The sequence below is a fragment of the Boleophthalmus pectinirostris genome, unplaced genomic scaffold (assembly GCF_026225935.1).
Source record: "Boleophthalmus pectinirostris isolate CB_2022bp ecotype Guang Dong unplaced genomic scaffold, ASM2622593v1 HiC_scaffold_4, whole genome shotgun sequence".
NCBI lineage: Eukaryota > Metazoa > Chordata > Actinopteri > Gobiiformes > Gobiidae > Boleophthalmus > Boleophthalmus pectinirostris.
In genome coordinates, this window is record NW_026571353.1 from 12,470,521 (window position 1) to 12,491,682 (window position 21,162).

The 21,162-nt window shown below is 39.1% G+C and overlaps 2 protein-coding genes across 4 annotated transcripts in view; both read right to left on the minus strand.

Annotated features, from left to right (window-relative positions):
• Positions 1-417: 417 nt before the first annotated feature.
• On the minus strand, positions 418-13,089 carry cdca2 (cell division cycle associated 2). Of its 2 annotated transcripts, none has more exons than XM_055162011.1 (15): positions 12,749-13,089; positions 12,128-12,299; positions 11,909-12,045; positions 10,060-10,201; positions 9,360-9,508; positions 8,991-9,143; positions 8,283-8,412; positions 7,643-7,962; positions 7,502-7,550; positions 7,347-7,418; positions 6,332-6,468; positions 6,094-6,147; positions 5,788-5,859; positions 3,295-3,454; positions 418-2,676 (listed from the first exon to the last, which is right to left on the minus strand). In XM_055162011.1, exons 2-15 carry the CDS (start codon positions 12,297-12,299, stop codon positions 1,793-1,795), a joined length of 2,631 nt encoding a protein of 876 aa, XP_055017986.1. In that variant the 5' UTR covers positions 12,749-13,089; the 3' UTR covers positions 418-1,792. The 2 variants fall into 2 exon arrangements, with proteins under 2 accessions (XP_055017986.1, XP_020783909.2); XM_020928250.2 differs by having other exon boundaries at positions 7,643-7,965.
• Positions 13,090-14,451: 1,362 nt separating this feature from the next.
• The window catches only part of sema4c (sema domain, immunoglobulin domain (Ig), transmembrane domain (TM) and short cytoplasmic domain, (semaphorin) 4C), a 197,741-nt gene continuing 191,030 nt past the window's right edge, over positions 14,452-21,162 (minus strand). For both annotated transcript variants that reach the window (XM_020928284.2, XM_055161911.1), the window contains 2 exons: positions 17,566-19,845; positions 14,452-15,719 (listed from right to left, as the gene is read on the minus strand). In XM_020928284.2, the coding sequence (XP_020783943.1) occupies positions 18,947-19,845 (899 nt within the window). In that variant the 3' untranslated portion in view covers positions 14,452-15,719; positions 17,566-18,946. The remainder of the gene's footprint in view (positions 15,720-17,565; positions 19,846-21,162) is intronic.

Genomic DNA, 21,162 nt, shown 5'->3' on the forward strand with positions numbered 1-21,162 from the left:
ATTTGTCACCGCCACATTGAGATAGATTGAGGCATTAAAGACAAGTGCATTTAGGTGTGCACGCGATTGGTTTAATGCAAGGTCAGAGGTCAATTTACTCGGGAACATATCACAATAATAATTTATGTCATCATACTTATGGTTATGGCAAAGTGGCAGAGAGAGGATGTGAGAGGAGAGCTACTGTTCTCAATGGACTTATCGCACCAGTGGGACAATGCATTTGCGAGCAGTGGCTGTGTTTTATGACTTGGATCAGAGCCAGGCAAATTTATATAAATCATGACTTAAAACGAATGCCATTTCAGTGAATGATTGGTCTGCAACAGCAACAAAAGCAGTGAGTATCAAGAAGTCTCGCAAAGGCATTCTCAAGGTACCACAGTAACTTTCCAAAAAGGTCACTGAAAAACTAGCTTTCTACAAAACAATAAAAGTGTTTATTAAAATCACAGAAAATGCCATCAGATTTGTGTAAACAGAGGTTGTCCTTTAGATATTACCCAGGCATATTTACAAAAAATAAGAAAAGTTTAATTAAATTATGCTAGTAGTTCAATTCAAAAATACAGACTTGTAATGCAGTAAAGGTTAAGCACAGATATTAAATTATCAGACTGGGTGGTGTCGTTTTGTAACAAGGAACAGCATCTAGTAGAAAATCTATATTCAAAAATTGCAGCAATGCTTGAAGCTAGATGATTTGCTGTGTTAAACTTCACATTTTGCGTATATCTTTTATCACAATTTTCGTACAAAATCCAAATTTGAATTGAACTACTCAAATGATCCCGCTTTTCCACAATATTCCAGTTCAAACGCCGTGGTTACCACTAGCAGGAAAAGCAACCACAAATCAACCGGATGACTCAAGCCTATAATTTGATATCTCCCTTAATTATTTTTCCATTAAAGTCCAGTGACATCCAGGGCGCCCGGACAGCTGCAAAACGACCGATAGCATTTTCATCTCTGCATAAAGTGAAAATATTGACTCTTGAAGTGCTCAATGGAGTGACTTGGGAAGAGAGAGAGAGAGAGGGGCTGAAGATGCACTGTGATTACCAGCCTGAGCGGAGGCCTATTGATTTGGAGGTGGTCAGCAGAGATGATTGGACTGTATTGACCCACTTGGTTACTACCGGAGAGAGAAATTGGCTACAAATTACGGCGTGGCTTAAAATAATTCACAGGGAACAAAAGCGCCGATATTTTCTGTAATGTTCTTTGGAAAGACATTTCATTATAAGGACAGCAGTGTGGAGCTACACAAATTGCCATGTCTGTTTCGAATCTGCCAGTCAAAAAGGCCCATCCCGTGTGGTTAGTTTAAAGGTCCTATATTACACAAAATGGACTAAGGTGAGCTTTTAGCCATGTTGTGCTGTTACCTCTACAAAAACATATCTGGATTTGTGTTTTGTTTCATTCATGTTTGTGTAATCCTGCATTATTAGTCAGTCTACAGTTACTTTGTGTTGTCATGAAGTGGTAGATTTCAAGTTAACAGTTACCTTTTGCCTTATGGTTAGTAGACTGGCAATTCCAGAGCTAAAATCATCCAAATGATTTGAATGAGTAATATTGAATGGGAATTTGAAAAACACTTCCTGTATTACTGCATGACATTACAAGGTGGAACAGAGCCTAAATACGCAGGAATTGTGTGTTAAATGTGTGTGAATGAAACAAAACAGAACTCCAGGTATGTTTTTGATGAAGAAACAACATTAGAATATTGATAGGAAAAAAAACTCAATATGGACCCTTTAAATAATCTTTGTATTAGTTCTCATGCCTGGGTCACTTCGAAGGCTGGTGCGGGCAGGGCAGCGCTATGTCGCCGTCCTCTCGTCCTCCTTCGGGACTCCTTGGTGGATTCTGGTGAGATGCGGGGAACCCATGCCAGTCCTCCACTACTGATGTGATCGGCACTGCTCTGGTTTCTCAAACTGCGTCGAACAGAACGCTGCCCTCTTGTGGGGACTGGCTTGAACACGTCCTCGAAGTTGAAGTCGTCTTGCCAGGGAGGGAGGCTCAGGGCTGATGCTGCTCCGGCCTCCTCCTCCGCTTCATGCTCATCAGACCTTGACCGGGTAGTTTCTCGCTGGCTTAGTGTTTGGTCTCCCTGTCCTCTCTCAACTTCATGGTTCATTTGGTCGTCTGGTTCATTTTCCTGACCTGGCTCAACTTCTCCTAATGCATGTTTGAATTCTTCACCTGCAGAAAAGCCAGTGGTGGCTTCCAAAATGGTGGGTGATTCGGACTTCTCATTCATAGCTGTAGGAGCATCTAACAAGTTCATAGCACTAATATCACTTCTTGCGTCTCCAGTACTTTTAAATACAGTTTCAGTTCTTTTGGTTTCCTCTGTCTCCTCTTGTTCCGCGTAGTTCTCCTCACTCCTGTCATGCACCCTCGCGTCTGCTTGGTCATCATTAACACTGACCTTTATACCCTTCAGTGCTCTCCCTGTGCCCTTTGACCCTGACCGCCTCCTCGTCCGTTGAGCAGAGTTCTTTTTGTTGGCCACAGGAAGCGAGAGCGAGACTTGGGGAGTTGTAGAAGTGTTTAGGGCTGTCGTGTCACCTGTCTGTGGCACCACGGCTGTCGGTAGGTCACCGCTGACTGATTTTCCATTACAGCGGAGGTCAGGGTGAGGCGTCAGGCTTGGGGCTATTCACAAAAGGAGACAAACATGGTCAGGGCAAATGCTGAACCGACAGACCAGAAAAATATTTCCACAGTCAAGATGAAAAAAGGCAGTTACTATATGCAGAGGGTAAATTTGTTTAAAGTACCCATCTACTACAATGCTAATCATGTGATTTGACGAGCCTTTAAAAAGGGCATCATATCATTTTTATGGTGGAGGATCCACCACTAAAACTTTCACTGGAATGTCCCACAGTACATCATTAAACTTATGTCCATGGAGACAAGCTGTTGACATCACCAGACCAAATTATAGGTCAGATCTGTGGAGAGGTGATCACACTCGTAGTAAGAAAACATTTTCAGCAATAAGTTGATGAATACCCCATACTGTGGAACATTTCAGTAACAACAAAAACTACCACCAAAATTGAAGGTACAGAGAAATGTTTTTTGAATCTATGTGTTTGTTCAACTAAAAATAACTATAAAGTACTTCCTTCATTTGTTGCTGGCTTTATACAGTGATAATCAAGTTGATTGACAATGAAATATTATCTAATTAAGAACACTTCAAAACTATCTCTCCCACAGGAGTTAGAGTACTTCAAGTGTGGTGTGCCGTGAGGTTTTCTTTACCTGTGTGGTGCAGGGCTGGAGGCTCCTCTGCGCTGAAAGAAAGCCCTAAGGACAGACGCTCTGTAATGGGGCTGAGGGAGGGGTTTTTGGAGGCATACTCTCGAGAGCCGTACAGACTGCGGTCGACTTTCTTGTTCCACCGGCGCGTTGCTGTGCTCGCCTGTCAAAACAAAAACAACATGTGAGACTGTGCTGCTCAATTAGACTGAAGGTGAAGCAAGGATTTCAGAACGTTTACAATTACAATTTTAGATATCGAATTTCACTTAAAGTTTCCCATAACAGAGGCAAGTAATCTATATAATGCATGTTGAGTAATAGAGCAATTATGTCAATCAAAAAAATTGAAAATGTTGTCACACTAAAATTTGACATAGTGGCAACACTAGCAGCTTAGAGATGCACTATAACTTTTTGGTTGGAGGTCCGTCACTTGCTTGTTTCAGTGGATGTGTCACTGCTTTGCCTGGAATGTTTCATAGTATTTACGGACATTAAACAGCTCTACCTTACGTTTATTCAATTACAGATGGTTTTACTGATCAAAAAATACCTAGGGAAACTCGCATTCTTATTGTGAGCAGGGTAATCTCTCCAGAGATCATGAAGATGGAAAGGCTTAATACCATACTGTGGAACATTCAAACAAAGCAATAATAATCTACATGAAGAAAGGCATTTGACGGAAAGTAACACAATTCACTTTTAAGGACATGCAATGATGTGACCCAAGTGGGTCTATTATTACAAACTTCTGACTGTCTCAAAGCTCCAGGGCTTCATCACAAGTATGAGGTACAGAACCTGCTGAAGCAATAGGTGAGAAGAACACTTTGAATGACTAGGCTTATTATAAATGCCCTTGCCTTAAGTTCGTGCAAATGCAGGGAGGTTATGCACTGTGGCTTCAGAAATATTGATTTATCTTTTGATGGGAATGAAAATGCATTTACTGAAGCCTTAAAAAAGACTGATAGCTGGCACCACTCCTGATGAAAAACCTACTGGAAGCAATGAACCTTCTCTAGCTGCACTTAGACAAAAATAACACCATAATTTGCTATGAAATACAGTTGAGTGTTGACAGGAGCTCAGGGGAGGAGAGCAGAGTGAAAAAGTGACCAATTTCTATGTAAGGCATTTAATAATAATTTCAATGTAAATATGAAATCTAATCATAACTTGTTCTTTCTACTAGAACAGCTTTCAGAATGGGTTTAGAGCGATAGTGATCATGTTATGCATTTATCCGAGAGGCAAATTACACATTAACACCGTTTAGTGAATGGGCGTCAAGTGGGGTTGTGTTAATCAAATTTTAAATCAATTCAATCGTTTCAAATTGTCAATGATCAGCTTGAGGCTTTTTAATAGGGAGGTCTAGAGCCAATCGACTGTGGTTTTGAGCAGAGTTCAAGCTTTGGAAGTTAAAACTGGACTGCATTTTTGTGTTAAATGGCAGTTTAAAAGTTTGTCTTGTTAATTATTTGATACAAATTTAAGAAACCAAAATCATGTAAAATAGTGTGCTTCTAGAGTTTCAGACTGTCAGGATAAAACCTTAATATCAGTTTGTAGCACTGCAGTTACTAAAGGTCCTTATGGAAATGAAACATGAGTACGGTATCTTTCATACATGAGCATGACTATAAATTTATCAGGCTCTTGTGGGTTTAATGGTACTGTTTTATATAATCTGGTTATATTCACAAGATTAAGTCTGAAAGAAGAAAAAGTAAAAATGAAGTGGAAAATTGTGTTGCTTCTAGTTACAAGCATTTTTTTAGTTAGAAGTTATTAAAAGTTTAATATTTTGATAGAAATTCATTGTACGAATTCCAACTAAGGCTAAATGATTTGGGTAAAATAAATGTTTTAATTTTGAATTTTGTTCAAAATGAATTGCCAGAAAGACTGAAACAAGCAAATGAACTGATAAACTAATACAAAAACACGTATTTCAGAACATGATTATACAGATCTAAACTACAAGGTTAGCAGCTTTTTGTTGTGTTTTTTTTTACCCAGCTTTAGACAGGATATTTGGTTGTTTGTGGAGGACTTATGGTTCTACAAAAACTGCAGCCTTTGCGATCTCCAAATTGCGATTCTGAGTCATTTGTGATTAATCTTGCAGTTCCCAATTCCAATTCATTTCAAATACAGATACGCTTCTACAATTTCAGAACTTTCATTTAAATCCAAAACTTTGACAGTCTGTAGCAGTGCAGTTACAAAAAGTCCTTATAGAACCGTAACATGGGGTCGCCTTAATACAATCCTCCACATTTATCAGCCAATATGAGCGAGGCTGTAACTCTATCAGGCTCTTGGCAGGGCAAACTGAGCTGTATTCAGAGTAGAGCAGCCGTCAGCCCTGTGAGCACCTCCCAGTAAGCAGCAGCAGTAGCAGCAAGAGCAACAGCAGCAGTCTACCACAGCTCCATCTGAAGTGGAGCAAAAAGAAATGAAAACGTAGGATCAGCGGCTCACCTTCATCTTCCCAGAGGCCGTCTTGGCAGCAGAGCGTGACGACCTCTTCACCGGTTCACTCTCCTCTGGCAGCTGCGCCAACACATAGAGAATAAGGAGTCTATATTAGAACCAAAATACAATCTGCTTCTCCGTTTCATACAAAGTGCAAATCATCTACGTGATAAAGCTCAGATATGAACGAATTAAACAGTGTGTTAGATGGAACATATTGTAACCCGGGATTTATTAAAAAAGCCAATCCGTTCTGGGAAAATGGAAGCAAGCAAGACCCAAGATGAAGAGTAATTTGTGGAGATGGCAAACCTTTCTCTTACGGCCACTGGAGCGAGCGGAAGCCTCTGTTGTGTCATGTGAAGCCTGCAAAAAGGAGAGATTTAATGGCTTTTGTTGCAGGGATGAATACGGTATAGAAGGTTGTTTTGGTTGTGATAATGAGAGTTTTCTGTTGTACGCAGAGTGGAATTGTCAAGACTGAAAATAGTGCATTGTAAAAACAGAATAGACGTGACTAGGAGATTTCTCGAAGAGGAAATAATCAGACCTTTCCCCCTCTTCTTCTGCTGTTGCTGGTGCCACAGGCAGGAGCTGCAATGTCTGTTTGAGGCTCCTCCTCCTGTAGGGGTTCATGAGGCAGACTGTCCATCAGGCAGACTGTTTCAACTGCTTTAGTTTCACATTCTGTAAAAAAAAAATAAAAATAAAAAAATAAGCAGTGAGATGCATTCACATGGAGGCTATAAAGATATACAGTACAGTGTTGAGGGAAAAGTTTTGGAGATATAAACTATGAAAAAAGAACTAAATCCAGTTGACCTAATAAGATGGATGAATAGTTAAAATTTTTGTTATCCCTTTAAAAAGGTCCTATATTACACAAAATTGACTGCCGAGTTGTGTTTTGCTCATTCATACATGTTTGAGTAACTCTTTATTATTAGTCTGTCTATATCTTCATAGAACAAATTACTGGACCTTGTGATGTAACAGCTAGCTTCGACCTTTTGTTAAATAGAGACTGGCAATTCCAAGGCTGAAATTATTCAAATGATTCATGAAGATGTGTGGATCTTAAAAACAGTGGCACACTTCTAGCATTACAATATGACATAAAGTGCAAGTGTTTTTTATTTGACTCGGCCTAAATATGCAGAATTTGTGTGTTAAATGTGTGAATGAAACAAATATACCACAGAGATCAGAAATTAGCATAACAAGGGCCCTTTAAGATAAGTATTTTGTTGAAAAAAAGGGCCCATCTCATGCAAAATAAATTTTCAGAGCTTTCTACCTTCTAAGAGACGTGTGGGCCTTGTATATGTCACCGAAGTGGTTTTTACATTGATTCAGCGTTATTTTTTAACAAATTTTAACAACCCATAGATTTTGTTAAGATTTTCAAAAACTACAATGTTGGCACAGTATCTCCCTTCATACATATTTAGATGCACTACTAATATTCTTAAAAATAAACTGAGATAGGGTAAATTATGACTGGAATTCCACTGGGGAGACTATAGTAGACTAAAGTAGCTAGATATCATGTGAATAATATTTACCTGTTTCAGTGTGAGAAATAGAGTCTTCATTAAAAGCAGTGTCCAAATTCGGCAGCTGGGCATTTAAAGACTCTGGAAAAAGGTAACAACTACTAGCACACAAAGCACTTTTATGTGAGTCTACTGTAAAGAAAAACCTAATTTCACTGTCAGACCTTCAGCTATGGCAGCTTCTTTTTCAATCTCCTCTATGGGGAAAGGAATCTGCAAAAAAGATAATACATGTCCAACTAATTGCGAATAATAAGAATTAATCACTTGATGTTATATAAAGTTATTTTTAAAGTTAGAAGCACCATTCCGCTCATTTCCTCCTCATCGTCCTCTGAAGTGGCTGTCCTGCGGCTACGAGGCATGGACAGAGTAGGAGAGGCAAACACAGAGGGGCTGCTGAGCTCGAGCTGGGCTCGTGTGGAGGGAGAGTCGCCTCTTTGAGGAGTCTTGAGCAGAGAGCGCAGCTTCAGGGCACCTCCGGGTGTAGGCACCCGGGCTGGAGTGCCCCCCTTCTGCAGAGGGGTGCTGGGGGGCAGGGTCTTGTCAAACAGCTCCGGGGGCAGAGGCTCTCCAAAACGCACCTGCTTCTTCTTTTTCCTTAATGTGGGGCTGCTGAGGGAGTCTGCTGTACAGGGACCAAGACCGTTACTTAAGGATGACACAAAATCATAATTATTTGCACACAGCTATTATAATTATAATGCACACTTTGTAAATCTAATGACATTATTGCGCCAATTAGATACAACTGAATAGATCCTTTTCTCAAAGACTACTCAACTTAAACAGGTGTGTGCATGTGCCACAAACAGTCATGTACTCTGTATAAAAGCTCGTTTTAATTCCAGTGGTTGTATTCATTAAAGGAAAAAATAAATAGCACTCCTGGATGAATGAGTGATAAGATCATAACATTAGTGTATGCACTTAGTCCACAGTTACCTGAGGGCTTCATCTCCAGCAGAGAGGAGATGGAGGGGCTGGTGAAGTGGGAAACAGGCAACTCTGCAGACACTGCTGAGGGGTCATCAGGTCTGGGCTGGTGGATTCTCTCGAGTTCAAAAACAACCTCCTGTAGAGAGAACACACAGACCCCTGTGCCACTGTGGTGTGAAGACAAAAGCTCAAATTTCTTCTATGTGGATATGAGGATAACAAACTTAAAGGCAGCACATGGTACAGTACTTTTCCTTTCTATAGCTCTCATTGTAATAGTCTTAATAGTCCTCTTGGCAGATCATTCAAACGAGAAAATTGTTTAATGCAAGAAGCACCTCCTGCTGCAACCAGAGAAATCACCAGTTTGACAATTTTAATGAAACCTTCTATTTCAATTTATACTAGTTTAGCAGTTCTATATTCCAACTAGAGAGGCTTGCCTTTGTCCATATACATCTTGTTATGTGGCACTGAGTTTTTAAAATGTTGAATTCATATGAATTAAATTAATTTTATATTCATATTGACATGAGGTTTGAGCTTTAAAACTAACAACAATCCATCTTAAACAGCTCCCAGCTGATTCATTTCAGTTCTCATAGCCAAACTAGTGCTGTAATATTAACCTGTCTTTATTCAGGTTATATAAACATTTGTATCATTGCCTATTCTGTAATGACTTGAAACAGTATAAAACAGAAAGCCTCTGACCTGCTGGTTCTCCACAGGGGGCCAGAGCTGGGCGTCTGGAGACACTGGCAGCTCTCCTTCAGTGAATGGAGGTGAAATGACCAGCGCTTGAGCAGGTGGCCCCTCTGATTTATCGGACTGGAGTGATCTGTGTTTCACAGACGAGTCTTCTTCCTGAAAACACAAATTCAAAATGGCTTTAGACCTTGCATCCAGACGATTGAAAAGAATGATACATATTGAATAATGATAATTACAATGTTCCATCTATGAAGAATAAAACTGTAAAAGTGAAAATCATTTACTACAAGAGATAAATGAAGTATGGCTTTTTCTGAGTGATAGACAGCTAGATGGTTTGCACTAGTGAAGTAGATTCAGTGCAGGTACCTCCAGCTGTTTGAAGAGCAGGGGAGGGTGACTGTCCTCTGTAATCTCACCCTCACAGCCATGAGAGAGGCCCAGGCGCCTCTTCTTGTTGGGTGGGAGTGCTATGGAGGGAGGGTGGTTTTCTTTACCAGCTTCAAGGTTTTTGCCATCTGAAAAAACAAAACAAAAACAAAAGATTTTATAATGTAGCAGCACAATTCACAATGCATTTGTGGATATTTATATTTAGTAAAATGACAAATGACAGATGATTAGTAAATGTAAAATTACAGGGCACAGTGAGTAAGTTTACATACAGGTAAACAATAGCACTGGTTGATTATAACTGCATGACTAGAGGTACAGGTGTTTTTTTTACTTTTGATCCACTTCTTTTAAAGTCAAAGTTAGACTGCCAGAGCTTCCATGTTTTCAGCTGAACAGCAGTTAGAAATTTAGAAAAAGATACACATTTTTTCTAACTTCAAACATTCAATAGTCTAAAGTATGTGTAAAGTGCATAACTAGTTGATTTTATTAGCATTTATTAGCAAGGAGCATACTCCGAGAACTCTGCATGTAAATGCAGTGAGTGATTCTTTGCCATGATCCAGTTGTGTTGGAGCACCAGTTGCCTCAGACTTCATAAAGCAGTGGCACTGGCTCGTCCCCCTTTGAGTAATGGCCATATTAATCCAGTGGCAGTGTGCGGCGCTCTCACCACACAGATCATCTCTTGTGGTGATGCATCCCCCAGAGCTGCTGTCCCCGTTCTCCTCCATTCCCATCAGGCTCTGGAAACACGCCATCTTCTGCCTCAGCGTGGAGGCGACCAGCGGCAGGAATGGGCTCTGTCTGACAAGCTGGAAAAGTTAAAAGTTACAAAAAAATAAAATAAATAATAGACACAAATCTTCTCAGTGACGGTGCTCGACAGGCAGCAGACTTTTCAAACTTCAGAAGTGCTATCATCCAAAGGCAGCAATTTTATCACATACTCCACAAAATGCTAGATTTTGGGCTTGTAGGGCTAAATTGCACAGGAGTGGCTTTCCTTGAGTCTATTGTGATTTCAAATATACAACAACAAAATGAGCAGTAGCTACTTCCAAGTAATTTAGACTGAAAACTGCACCCCTTGCCGTTAGTATAATATAAAATGTTTAGTTACTATGGTAATAAGGGAGCTGTGAACAAAGAGGATTGCTGTTTAGTAAACAGAGGAGGGATGATTTTGAAGGCGCTTTTACTGCCTGTGGCTCATCGGAACAAAAGATGCACAAAATACAGACAATTATATTCAGGGTTGCTTGAGGTTTTTTCAAAAGAAAATTAAAGCTGTCTTTTTATGTCATTTAGTGTGAATTTACAAGAGAGGGATCATCTGAATAATATAATGTGTACTTAAGACTATGCTTTGAGATTTGAAAAGTTAAAATTAAAAGTATAAAAGAGAAAGATAATGATAGCTTCAGTAAGTACAATTAAACAGAATTCTAATGTTGTAGTACGTCATGTAACATAACCATTATTTTTAGATAAAATGACCTTAGTTCAACACAGTCACAAATAATAACCATTTGATACTTGAATACCTTAATGAAAATACACAGAAGCAAAGGCAATTCTGAAATAAGATGGTTGCATCTCATTTCTAGTTGAGGCTTTTATTTCTGTATTGACTTTTAGAGAGACGTCTTATTAATTAAAAGCTGTAAAATCTGTGAGGATAATTGGGTTTTGACAGATCCCGTTGTAACATTTCCCGTTCTCACAAATGTCGACAAAAATCTCAATTCCATTCAGTCCATGTTTTGTGCTCCCGTCCACAAATATTATGGTATCACTTTTCATCTCAGCGTGAAGTGATAAATAGTGCTGAATTAATGCTCGTTTTGAATAACATAAGCAGCGAGTCTATAAATGCAGCTAAATCTGTACGTGATCATTGGCAGCCGTAATAGGGAAGAGGAAAGCCCAATATTGCAGTGCCATATGGTAGGACTTAAATATTGTGAACAGTGAATGAACCAGGAGGAAGCTAGCGCTCTGCCTGATCAGTGTAGGTTTTAATTGGGTGATGAAAAACAGAAAAACATGGCGTATACTAGGAATACTAATTTCTAACTTTAACTTTAACACAGTTTGTTTCATGTATTCAGAAACCCAGCATTGTTTGTTGAAGATAACTTACCCCAATTCCAGAGGTGGGTAGTACTTAGTTACATTTACTTGAGTAATGGTACTTTTTACCTTTCTAGCACTTTTTTCTCCTACTTGAGTAATATTTTTTTTATCAAAGTAACAGACCTCTTACTTGAATAGAAGTTTGACTTAGACTTTAATTGAATACGCTGACTGTTACGATTTGAACATTTGTGTTTCTTGTACCGCAAGTTACAACTTGAGAAGTAGCTTTCCCAAATACTTTTTTTTTACACTTACTTGAGTAACTTTAATATTAATAGTAATATTTAATATTAGTAATATACATTTGAACTAACGTAACTTTTGACTCCTCTGCCCACTTGTCCTGTAAAAGTTACAAGTGCGTAATGACCGACAGTCACCTCTGGAGTGGCTTGAGTCGGTGGTGTCTTCATTCTCTGTTGTGCGATGAACCGAATGAGCGAATTGGTTTCAGGTGAGCCACGGACACCGATGTTAGATCTTCGCCTCTCTTTTAATTGAGCAAGACGTGACTTTTCTGAAATAACAAGGAATGGACAACAGTCATAAGCCATGTGAAATCTACATTGTCTTTAAAGTGTCATGAGTTATATCACTACCTTTGCGGTTTGAAGAGGGTTGTGATGCTGGGATAAAGCTTTGAACAGAAATGCCAAAGTCAGCTGCTGTGGTCTCTGAAAAGTTTATGGGAATAGAGAGATCTGCTAAAACAGTTGTGGATCCCTGCTGTTCCTCCTCAGGGGCAGTGGAGCTCATCTCGATTGTTGACATCTGTAAAACAAATGACGATTTTAAACTAGATGGAACTGGCAACACTGCAGCTGTCTTATTACTACAACTTTGCATCTTACAAATGAATGAATGCATACATTATATTTAGCCTTTTTAAATACTTTCAGGGGTAATAGAGGACAGCATTTCTGTTCATTTAGAGAGTGGGAGCATTTATTCTTTCAACCTGCTGTTTCAGAGGCTAAAAACTGCAGACAGAAACAAGGTGACCACATCGGTTGCATGTTTTAATGTTACAGCAGACATTTATTCATATATATCATTGATTCTATTGCTGCTTACGACAGTGATAATTAACTAGAACTGACTTTTAATATAGTGAAACTTACAAAGGCCTCACTCCTGTTATTAGCACACTTATATTCATAAGCTAACGTTATAAGGCAATGCTTCAGCAGCATTCACAGAGGCTATGTAGAAATACTTACTTTGCAAAGTTACCGTGACGACGCCCGGGCTGTTAGGCTACTTGTGGATTAATAACTTACATTAAAATATTGCAAAAATGCCATAAAACCAACTGTAATAATTAAAAAAGTTAACAACAGCACACAGGAGGTTCAAAATCCCCACCACAACGAGAACCCAGCGGCGCAACTGATATCCCTCCGCGACTGAATTAACAACAAACGAAATACTAACTTAATCACAGCATTTCAAAATGTACAATCCATGGCCATGGCTCTAATCATATGATAAAAAGAATACAGAGTTACAATGAACTTAAACTAAAATACAAGGAAAATAAAAGTTGTGTGCTCGCGTACTATTTCCCGTAGACCGGAACTAGTTTAATATGAATTGTCCAATAGAGAAGCAGTGTACAAATCACGTGGTTATGTCATGCGCGCGCAGAAACTACACAAAATATTTTATTTTACTTTTTGTAAAGGAAATATTGTAACGTGGATTATATGTATACTATTTATTATGGTCAGTTAGATGAGTTTTCTTCATATTTTTTTTCTTTCTGCAGCTCTTGAATGTTTTCCATCTGTTGTTGACTGGAAGCAGATGCAGAGTGCATGAGTGCAGCTTTCTCTGGACTTCTCTTGGTTTTATTTGACCTAATGCCTTAAAGATAAGCAAGCTTCCGTTCTTTAACAAGAAAATCTATATTTACTAAGGGAATATAACAGGCCCAAATCTCAGGCCTACATTTAAAGACATTTCTAGTCTCCTGCCCATATAGCAATTAGACTCACCATATTGCAGCACCCCAACATTAGACTATAGACATAATATCATTCAATATTGCGGGGTTTGATTGTGCGATAAGTCATGCTGCATGTACTCTCAGAAAAAGCAGTTGTTGGTGAGTGAGTGTGCGGTGCAGCTGAGTACACTGACATCAGATGTAACTTTGAGAAAGCTGTGTGCAGTGGGGCTGTCTCTGCATCAGGCACAGGGCTTCCTCTTCAAGGCAGCACTCAAAGTAGCTACACAAGTCTGACTGTTGTGCAGCCAAGAAGAAGCACAGAGAAGATGCAGGGCCCTAGACACACACAACTGATCCCTCCTGTGTCTATGGGAATACCTGTCAAAAATGAGATGTTTCTGAAAGTATCACAAGTTATATAGAAGAATACTGTATGTGCATGAGTCAGTTAATAATATGATTAAAGGATTAAGACATCATTTAATTTGCTCTTTTGCCATGAAGATTGGTTTCACAAATTTGTGTTTTTTATTATAATTTGATATTTTTTAAGAATCTTATTTTTTTAAAACTAAGTTTAAACATTTTTTCTTTACCTTCCGGAGTTCCCAGAAGTGGAGAAGAAGAGTATATTCAGACATGGATTCAGGCAAATGACTCCTTCTTGATCTGAAGGATTTTGTGAGAACTTTTCAACCTTATTCTGATTTAAATTGTATAATACTCTATATTGAAACCCATGAGTACATTTGACAATTACCTCTTTGTGTGGTGTTATAACTGCACAAACATCTTCACTTATACAATTAAGTTCAAGCTCAAGCACTTCATGACACATTCACAAGTAAGTATGGGCAAAACTATAATTATGTTGTTGATAAGGATATTCAACACACAGGAGTATATCTCTATTTTTATTTGTGTATATATACACATATAAAAAATAAGGACATATGTACAATGGTAATAAATATCAACATGTTTGTACAAGTGAAATAAGTTACTTTAAAAACAAAAAATCAATAACAAGCAAAACTCAGGCAAAATAAAATAGGGATAATATAATACTAGTCATGACTCAAGAAACTGAAAAGCTACGTTACAGTGTGAGCAAATGGTTTGTAAGATGCAAAGGAATGGAGTGTTTTACATCACAAATGTATTTCTTCAAGCATGTCACCTGTTGTCTTTTTAAACTTTTTTGCAACATATTGATGATATTAAATGAAAGAAATATTCTATCTCTAAAACGAACAGTACCAGTGTAAATAAAATTTAGCTAAAACTACCTGCTTAAGGAGAGAGAATAGAGGAGAGGACACATTCTATAGAGCTGTTTCTTTTTACCTAATATAGATAACAATGGTAGGACTGCTAATCTAAAATTTCATGGTTTTGGTAATGTTTGCATCTTTGTATAAATAACTCATTTAGTAAAAGAAAACAGGAAGTATTAGTCAAACAGTCTCATTTACGTGTTCTATGAGACCAGTTTTAGCAAAAGGAAAAACTGCTCACATCAATCAGACACAGCATCTTGACCACTGACTGACTGATCATCTTCTCGTATAATAGAAATAAATTAAGAAAACAAGCTAAGATATTTTATTGTAAATAAGAGTGCAGTTTGGCAATTTTTGACAACTAGACAATTTGGGCACATTCAAAACAGTGGCAAAATGTTTACTCTCAATATTTGGGTGGCCAAGTAGTCATGAAGGTTTGCCTGATTAACGTTGCAAAAGGACGGACTTAAGACTGAAATATTAATCTTGAAACTAAATATCTTAAGTTGTATAACAATAGGAAAAGCAACTGCAGTCTACTTTGGCTTATCCAAAAGATGAAGAGGCACAGATAAAGTAAACAAGTTGAAAGTCTGCCGTGAAGTCCTGTACAACTTTTGAATCAAAATTTCAATTTTTTTTGTTTGTTTTTTTGTTGTTGTTTTTTTTTTTTGTCATAGAAGAGAGCCTTACATTTCACCATTTTAGCGCTTGTAAAAGTCCAAAAATGATGGGTCAAAATGATGCACAATGTCTACAAAGGTGATCATATCAAAGATGAACTTGCAGAAGATCATGCAACACTAGGTGGCGCCGCTGTTGGCCAAATTCCTCTTCATTCAACCTTCATTATCTTCACTTTCTACATCCCGGTGGTGCTCTGTACACATGGGGAGGGGTATTGTGTCCTCTCCGGTTCATCCCTTCTTCCGCTGGTCCCAAAAAGCCAAACCCCTGATAGACAGAAAACAACAAAGGACAAAAAAGACAGGAAAGTTAGCACAAAATACAGTTCAACATAATGAGACAGCGTGCAGACATTGTTCAAAAGTTTTCAAAGTTAAGCTAAGTCAAAATTTGGGTTACTTTGTAGGACATTGTTATATGACTTAGGCAGGTGTTGCAGCTAAAAAATAAAGCAAGTAAAGTTATAATTAGAAATACAATAGAGGCACATGCCAGAGTAATCTATATTATCTTAAAAGAGGCTCTGTTCATCAAGAGATTGTCTCATGTCCCCAAAATAGTTCTAATCTTAAATAGAATGATTTTAACAAGGTATGTAGGTTTTATGTCACATGTCCTCCTGTTAGCAATCCTGTCACAGCTTGATGACACCAAAAATACGACCCTGAGTAAAACACTTCAACATACAACTAACACTATAACTATAACTAAAACTAATACTTAAATTATTATTATGACAACAGCAATTATTATAACAAGTACTGACTTCTGATTGTGAACCTGTACTTAATCTGGATGTTTTGAATTTATGCTCTATCCATTTGAATTTTTATTGTATATTTCACCTGTCCATGTTTTCATCATTACAATTGCGTTCAAGGCCACAACCGAAGTTTAAACTGTGCTGAATGTGTACCATACAGAAAGATGGCTTTCTACAAGCAAAAATAGAATTTGGTACAAAGACCTTTCTTTTTATTCAACAGTGATCTCCCTTTTTCTGTAACCACAGTGCAATTTAGTCTGGCTGGTGGCCGGGGCAGACAATAGAATGGCTTTTATTCCTGAAGTTGTTTTCATTCTTTTATTTATTTTTTTGTCATTTTTTCAAAACACCAGATGAAAGCACTTGCCTCTGCGTTTGGTTGTCTGATGGAAATTATATTTTCTTGGCTTCAGTTTTTGGGAAGAAAACCAATATGAATGTCAAATGAATATTCCTATCCAAATGTTGCCAGTAATTATTAATTTGAAGTTTAAATAAAAAGCAGATTATTGTAGGAGGGAACTGTCAGTGTTTTTCATTAAAATTCAAATGAGAATTACTTCAAAACAAGAACCATTTTGTTTTTGAAGAAACCCATGAATATTAGCAAATGTCTATGAATATGCAATAAGCACAACTCATTAACACATTCACAAGAAACTTTTGTCTGATATTGCTTTCTTTACAACACAATTTGTCTGTGTGCTTTGTAGAATTGGTAACATGATAGAATCACTTGAAATCTGAAAATTAAACAGACAATAATATAACCATAATGTATGTTACTTTCATTATATGTCCACCAGGTGCCACTATTTACAACTCTAAAAACAATTTTAGTGAAGTTGTAGAGTTACATCAATTGGGCAACAATACAATCAACTGCCACGTGTTGTATGTAGCCCCAGCACTTTAGCATTAGAAGATGGTTATATTATTCATTCGTTTTACATGATAGTGGTTATAATTGGCCTAATTTGCATTTAGAGACAAGAAAAATTTAATCCTTAAAGATGCACTGCGTAACTTTTCTGGTAAAGGGTCTGCTACCTGCGTGTCTCCATGGAGATATTGTTGCTTTACCTGGAATGTTCCATGGTATGGTATATAGATTAAACAGATCCGATTATGGGTGTTTCTGTTGCTCAAAAATAAAATAATTTCTTCTGTGAATAGGGACGACTCTCCACAGATCTGAGTTGTAATGTAGCGTATTGCTGTAACCTGCTTGATAGATAACATTTTGATGGAGACAGCAAGTAGCAGACCCTCCACCAGAAAAGTTGCACTGTGCACCTTTAGTGAACAAAAATTATTATCTACAAAATTATTTGGTAAAATTTATACCTTTACTTCTGCTCAGCGGCTGTCCCCTTCTGAAGCCAGCAGTCCATTATTCCTTCATTACAGCAGGGACCAGTCTAACCAATCTTCATCCATAATTTTTACAGTGCTCTTCCTCTGTATTTGTCCACAGTATCCAGGTCTGCCTATGGGCCTCGGTCAAAACAATATAATCCAGAATAGTTTTCATTCATAGGGCCATGTGTGTGTGTGAACGAGTGTCCATCTTGGCAGTGCATATTCCCATCTTCACTTACAAATGTACAAGTCTTAAAAGCACTTATTGAGACATCCACAGCAGTCGGAACTACATTCTCCATCCCCACAACGTCTTCATGTAATTTGGATTTAAGTGAGCAGTTTATAGATCTGCTGAATGCAAAAAATAACATTTCAAACAAGAATGTCCAAAAGGGCTCAGCTAAAAGCGCGTATCCATGATGCGCTCAATCAAACCTGTGGTGTTTGAAGTGCATTCGTATCGGACAACAAGGTGCAAGTAAAAGTCGCTCTGTGGGCCCAAGTTCATTGTCATTCACAGAGGTGAGCCATCAGTCTATAATAGTAAGAGTTTGAACACTGGTGTAGTCCGTGAGACATAGAAAAATAACAACCAGAAATGTCTTAATTCAAAGCAGCCATCGCAACAAAGGAAAAAGTTGAAGAGATGGCGAGCTTTCTCTGGGGTGCGTACAACATCGTGAGAACAAATTACAAATTGAGCAGAAAGTCTTGAGAGATTGTCCTTCATTCAGTGGTCTCTTGTGTCTTTTACATCTATTCACTTCATTTTCCATTCAATTTCCTCTCTCTTTGTCTCCCTTTGCCTCGTCTCTGTCCTGCACAGAGCTACAGGGACATGATTGTCGTCTTGCTTCGAGTTTAATTAGTCCTCTTTATTCCGCTCTCACTCTTGACTCGCAAATTCAAAACAGGAAAAAATGCGCTTCCAGTTTTAAGTGCAGTAAGCCGTAAAAGCCCCCACCAACACAAGGACAGCCAATCAGCTGCATGTTTCTGCCATTTTCTTCAGCATGAAAAGTTTTTGTTGGTCCAAAAGTCATGTGCCCTTCAAAAACAAGTGACGCCTTTGTTTGATTTCCATGCTTGAGGTGTTCTCCTCTCGTTCAGTTTAAATACAAATGTACACAGTGGAAGCAGCAGTCTGCATGGTTCCCAGTAACACAATAATTCTAGTGCATGTTTGCAAACACAATGTATGAGTCTATAAGAAACATGCTGTGTGCTATAGGAGTCCAACAGGCATTGGCAGAGCGAGAGTGAGCATGACTGAGGAGAGAGAGAGCAGGCGTCCTCAGAGCAGAGGGAGGTAGTTTGGTTGTTTTTCTTTCTACACAAACACTGAAGCCGGAGGAGGACAGGCCTACACGGACGACTCCTCTGGGTTAGCGTCTGGCAGCACACTCCTCTGCTGCAGTGTGCGCCTCAGCTCCTCTTTAAAGGGGCTCGAGTAATCATTCCCGGTCATACCCCCCAGGCCCGCCAGGCCGCCACCGCCAGCGCCAGGCCCGCTAGCCCGCTCCTCCCCCGCAGAGCTCAGGTTCAGACGGATGTAGCCGTTGCTGCCGGAGCCCCTGATGTTGGTGAGGCTGAGTCTGCTCGGGGAGTGGATGGGCTGCCCGGGGATGGCACTGGGGGGCGGTGCGCTGCTCACACTGCTGGGCCCGAGGGCATGACCGGGGACGATCTTCAAAGAGCCATCAGAGTAGTAGTAGTTAGCGCCTGTCTCCCAGAAGCGGTCCTCGTCACTGGGCATCTTACTGGGCACAAAAGTGGGTGGTTCTTTGGGGAGAGTGATGGGATACACCAGAGTGCTCTCTAAAGGTTTCATATCTGCTCCTTTTCCTAGTGCTAGCTTTAGCCTCCTGCGCAGGTACAGAGCTGCTACTAACAGAAGCAAACAGGCTGCTCCCAGAGTGATGACCAGGACCCAGAAGAGTCCCATGCTGCTGTCGGGAGCGCGTGCTTCCATGAACACAGGGGCACTGGCCACTACTGCCACCTGGTACCGCTCCGTCTGAAACTTGACGCCCTGCTCCTCGGAGAAGCACACGTATCTGCCCGCCTGCGCCTGTCCTGCGTCAGGGATCACCAGGGCCTTGAGGGTGCGGTCAAAGCGTGCTCCCGCCACTTCTGGAGAGCCCAGCAGCAGCTCGCGGTCATTGAAGAGCCAACAGGGCTGAGCCAGATTAGACACCAGCTGACAGGGCAGGACCATGTCTGAGCCCACCACCACTGTCACGTTTCGGAGACGAGCATGCTCTGCAAAAGAAGACATGATGTGTCAGTGATCCTAAAACTTAAAGAAGGATTATTACACTTCTATGAGATATTAATCGCTAACAAATGTAGATCACCATGTTACCTTTTATTGTTTTTGAAAGGGCTATATTTGAGGAAAAGAATGTATTTACTTTACACACATATACACATATTGTATATAATTATGCCTTATTTGACCAGTTTCTTTCCATTTTTGCTACTTATTTAGAATGTATTATTACCATTTATTAGGAATGTAACAATAACCGAAATATTGTGATAAAGTTTCACAATAAACGTGGACAGTCACAATATATCGAATCACAAGTTCCTTTGCTTAAATGCATGGTTTTACAGTAGCACCAGCTTATGAATGATCAGAAACTACATATCCCATGATTCATTTCAGTTCAGACAACATGAAGAAATATGTTTTTACTTGAATTCTTGGGATTATGACAAAAATAATTCACACCAAAATCTTGTCAAGATATTTTAAAAACAAAAAAGTGTTCCATCTAAAATTATATAAGCCTCTCAAAATATCGCAATAAATATTGTACTGTGTGATTTGGATATCTTTACATCCCTACTATTTATATTTTTTTCTCTCTGTTATTATATTATATTGTGACATGTCCAAATAATTTCTCTTGTGGATCAATTAAGTTTGTCTAAGTTTAAGTCTAAATATTAACATGTTTAATAAGTCTCCATTTCGTTTTTGAGGCTCCCCTCCCTTTGCTCTCTGCATTAAGTCACCCCCCCTTCAGAGTGCTAATGAAACTACTGCACATCGCATCAAGTTTGTGGAGTTGTAAGTGTATTGTTTTGTGTCACGCTTTTGTATATTTATGGAAAATTGCTGTGTCGGAGCATGGGTGAGGCTTGTGGGTTGAATTACATGTAAAACCACTTCAGGCATGTTTTTGATGAGGGAAAAGCGTTATAACATGTGTAGAAAGCGCCAAAAACTCAATGTTGCATAATACTCCCTCTTTAAAATTCAACCACAAAGCTTGACACTCTAGCGTCCTTTTCAACTTCACATTCATATCCCATATACACTAAATACATTCATTTCGCCTCCTCACCAGCCACCTCACCCTCTCAGTCTTCTTCTCTGCACTGCTCCGAGTGTCTAGACCCATGAGTGAAATCCACCAGTTATCTGCCAGGGTCTAACTGTCAAGATCTAAAGTTTGTCGATCCAATAAACTCCCCATCTTTCTTTACCGATTTGTTTTTGTCTGTCCAAGTCTCTCCGGGTTGAATTCTGATTCTTACTCTGCAGCGGCCAGCTTTCTCCCCACTTAA